Source organism: Octopus bimaculoides, chromosome 13, assembly GCF_001194135.2.
Source record: "Octopus bimaculoides isolate UCB-OBI-ISO-001 chromosome 13, ASM119413v2, whole genome shotgun sequence".
In the NCBI taxonomy this organism is placed as follows: domain Eukaryota; kingdom Metazoa; phylum Mollusca; class Cephalopoda; order Octopoda; family Octopodidae; genus Octopus; species Octopus bimaculoides.
The window spans coordinates 45011500-45014990 of record NC_068993.1 but is presented as its reverse complement, the minus strand read 5'-3'; the positions used below and the strand labels follow the sequence as shown (position 1 = coordinate 45014990).

Below are 3491 nucleotides of genomic sequence, written 5' to 3'. Positions count from 1 at the left end.
AAAGAATGCTCTCTCTCTCACCCTCACACACATGCATACTTACTTTTTAAGATGATAAAGTGCAATTTTTAAGTATTTGACTACCATTTCAAGTATGTTGAATGACCACATAAGTACCTTTACATGGGTTTCAGAGGCTGGTGGTTTTCAGCTACCCAACTACCTACACACACACACACACACACACACACACACACACACACACACACACACACAAATCAGGGAAAGATGATCTACAGCCACAGATGTATGACTATTTGTAAACAAATATCAGTCAGCTTTAAAGACAAGAACCACTTCTATCCAAATTGTCAATTGACCAATCATGTTGAAATTATATGTCTTGCTTTCTGTTTTTTAGATTTTATACTTCCACTGAGGGAGCTCTTATTTTATACACCTGTAAAGTGAATTTTAATCTCAATTAATCAAGGTTTTTCAATTCACTCTATTACATATGATACACTGTACCATGTTTCATTTCATTTCAAACCAGTCAAGAGTAAAGTTTTGTACTATCACAATTATAGGTTTTTAATTTGCGTTTTTTTTAAACTTATTTTTGGCATTGTTTTGCTTCAATGCATTCTTCTTTGCCTTTAGTCAATATGAATGTTTTGTTGTATATTTATCCCAAGCTAGGTTAACACTGGCAGAATATGCTTATGATCAAAAGATGTTTCTTATTTATCCCAGAGTTTAACACTGAATGAGTAGGCATATAATCGAAAAATGTTCCAGCCATGCTCATCACATTTTTCTTACTTGAGCATAATGTACGTAGGACTGTATTATCCACATGTCTTCCTTTTTTTAAAAGATAGTAAAGTGGGATTTGGCAGTGAAAGGGAGAGATAGAGAGAGACTTGACTGATATTTCTAACAGGGAAGTTGACCATACTCTTTTACTCTTTTACTTGTTTCAGTCATTTGACTGTGGCCATGCTGGAGCACCGCCTTTAGTCGATCAAATCGAACCCAGGACTTATTCTTTGGAAGCCTAGTACTTATTCTATCGGTCTCTTTTTGCCAAACCGCTAAGTTACGGGGACGTAAACACACCAGCATCGGTTGTCAAGCAATGGTGGGGGGACAAACACAGACACACAACCACACATACATATATATATACATATATATATATATATATATATACGATGGGATTCTTTCAGTTTCCGTCTACCAAATCCACTCACAAGGCTTTGGTCAGCCCGAGGCTATAGTAGAAGACACTTGCCCAAGGTGCCACGCAGTGGGACTGAACCCGGAACCATGTGGTTGGTAAGCAAGCTACTTACCACACAGCCACTCCTCCATATAAATGTTTACTTATTAACTTTTCAATGGTGATGTTTTAGCAGTCAACTTTGAGAGAAAAAAAGCATTTGTGTACATGTGAATGTATTAAAAGAATTAGTAATATGTGAGTTATCTGTAAATGTGCCCATATGTCTTAATGAGTATAACAGTAGTGATATTTGCAGTACCAATGATGATTTACCCTAAGTGGACCAAACAAATGGTTAACCTTTGGCCTTACCTTTGGTCGGGTGTCAACCACATACATAAATGATGACTCTGGGTTCACTCTCAAAATGGCATTGAGCATCTGTTCATCTTCCACGCATCGAGCACTGAATCCAGCAAGCGGTTGACTGCAACGGCAGATAGCAGCCTAACAAAGAAAGAATATAGATTGATTTTTTTAACTCAGCAAGTAATAGAAAATGCTTGTCATATGTAATAATAGTTTTAGGAAAACAGAAACAAAAACAAAAAATGAATAAATAAATAAAAGAATAGGAAGAAAGGAAAATGCTTTTCAATCCATCTTTTTAACCCTTTAGCATTTAAATTGGGTTCATTCCATCTAAATATTCAAATGACCTACTCTGGCCTCTCACATCAACCATACAATGTCATTCTAAAATTAAACAATCACACCATTGATATCTTGAACCTACAAGAGCAATGTGAAATAAAGTGTCTTGCTCAAGGACACAGTGTGTCACCAGCTTTCAAACTCATGACCTAATGATCGTGAGCTGAAGACCCAACCACTAAGCTACATGCCTTCACACCCAATGAGCTTCCAGTTTCTGCCAATCAAATTCACTCAAAACGCATTGGCTGGCTGGAGGCTATAGTAGAAAACACTTGCCCAAGGTGTAACACAGTAAGGCCAGACCTATTTGTTTATTTTGAATATACAAATAAGGAATTTATTTCATTTCATTTCATTCAATTTTAGTTTGATAAATATTATTCTTTGAAAAATTAGTTTCCAATTTATTATTTCGTATAAGCACATGAAATTTGAATAAAGCAAAGTTATAATCATTGCACCTATGAGCGCATGCATGATTGTGTAGTTAAGAAGCTTGCTTTGCAACCATGAAGTTTTGGGTTCAATCTCACTGCACAGCGCCAGGGGCAAGTATCTTCTATTTTAGTCCCAAACTGATCAATGCCATGCAAGTGAATTTGGTAAACAGAAATTGTGGAAGCTCATCACACACACACACACACACACACACACACACATATATATATATATATGGATGTATATTGTATTTCCTTGTATTTGTGACACTGCTACCTTCACACACACACACAACTCAACAATCAGCGTCGATGCGTTTGCATCCTTGTAACTTAGTAAAAGAGACCAACAGAGTAAGCACCAGACTATTAAAAAATAGGCACTGGGGTCAATTTGACAGTGCTCTAGCATACATGTAGTCCAAAGACCAAAACAAGTAAATGGTAAAAGACAATATAACATTATCTGATATTACTTACAGTGGCAAATATTTACGACCAACATTATCCACCATGTAATATAAAGCACTCTAGCTGAAAGATAAATATCAAAACACAGAGCCTGTCCTAATCAGACTATACTCATTATTAACCTGAGCCAGTTTCGATGAGGTTACAACCAAACTATCAATCATGAGTAGACATTTCTTGTTCCACTACATTAAATATATTGGTTTGGAATTTTGGCACAAGGCCAACAATTTTAGAGGAGTTGATTACATCTACCCCAACCCTCTCTCCTCCTCTTCATCATCGTTATCATTTAATGTCCATTTTTTTTCATGCTGGCATGGGTTGGACAGTTTGACCAGAGCTGGCAGGCTGGACAAGGTTCCAGTCTGATTTGGCTTCGTTTCAATGGCTAGATGCGCTTCCTAACACCAACCACTTTACAGAGTGTACTGGGTGACTTCTACGTGGCACTGACACAGGTGTAATCACATGATGGGATCCTGAACGGTTTCTGTTCCCCAAATTCTACTCCCAAGATATTGATCAGCCTGGGATTATAATAGAAAACACTTCTTCAAGGTATAGTGTAGTGGGATTAAACCCAAAACTGCATTGTTGTGAAGCAAACTTTCTTAGCCACACCACCACACCTGAGCTTGTTTGGTGAGGTGTATATATATATATATATATATATATATATATATATATATATATAT

General features: G+C 36.8%; 1 protein-coding gene across 3 annotated transcripts in view; it reads right to left on the bottom strand.

Moving 5' to 3' along the window:
* The window catches only part of LOC106880692 (myotubularin-related protein 8), a 223581-nt gene that overhangs the window by 33911 nt on the left and 186179 nt on the right, over window positions 1–3491 (bottom strand). For all 3 annotated transcript variants that reach the window (XM_014930780.2, XM_014930764.2, XM_014930771.2), the window contains exon 6: window positions 1541–1675. In XM_014930780.2, coding sequence (XP_014786266.1) covers window positions 1541–1675 — 135 coding nt within the window. The remainder of the gene's footprint in view (window positions 1–1540; window positions 1676–3491) is intronic.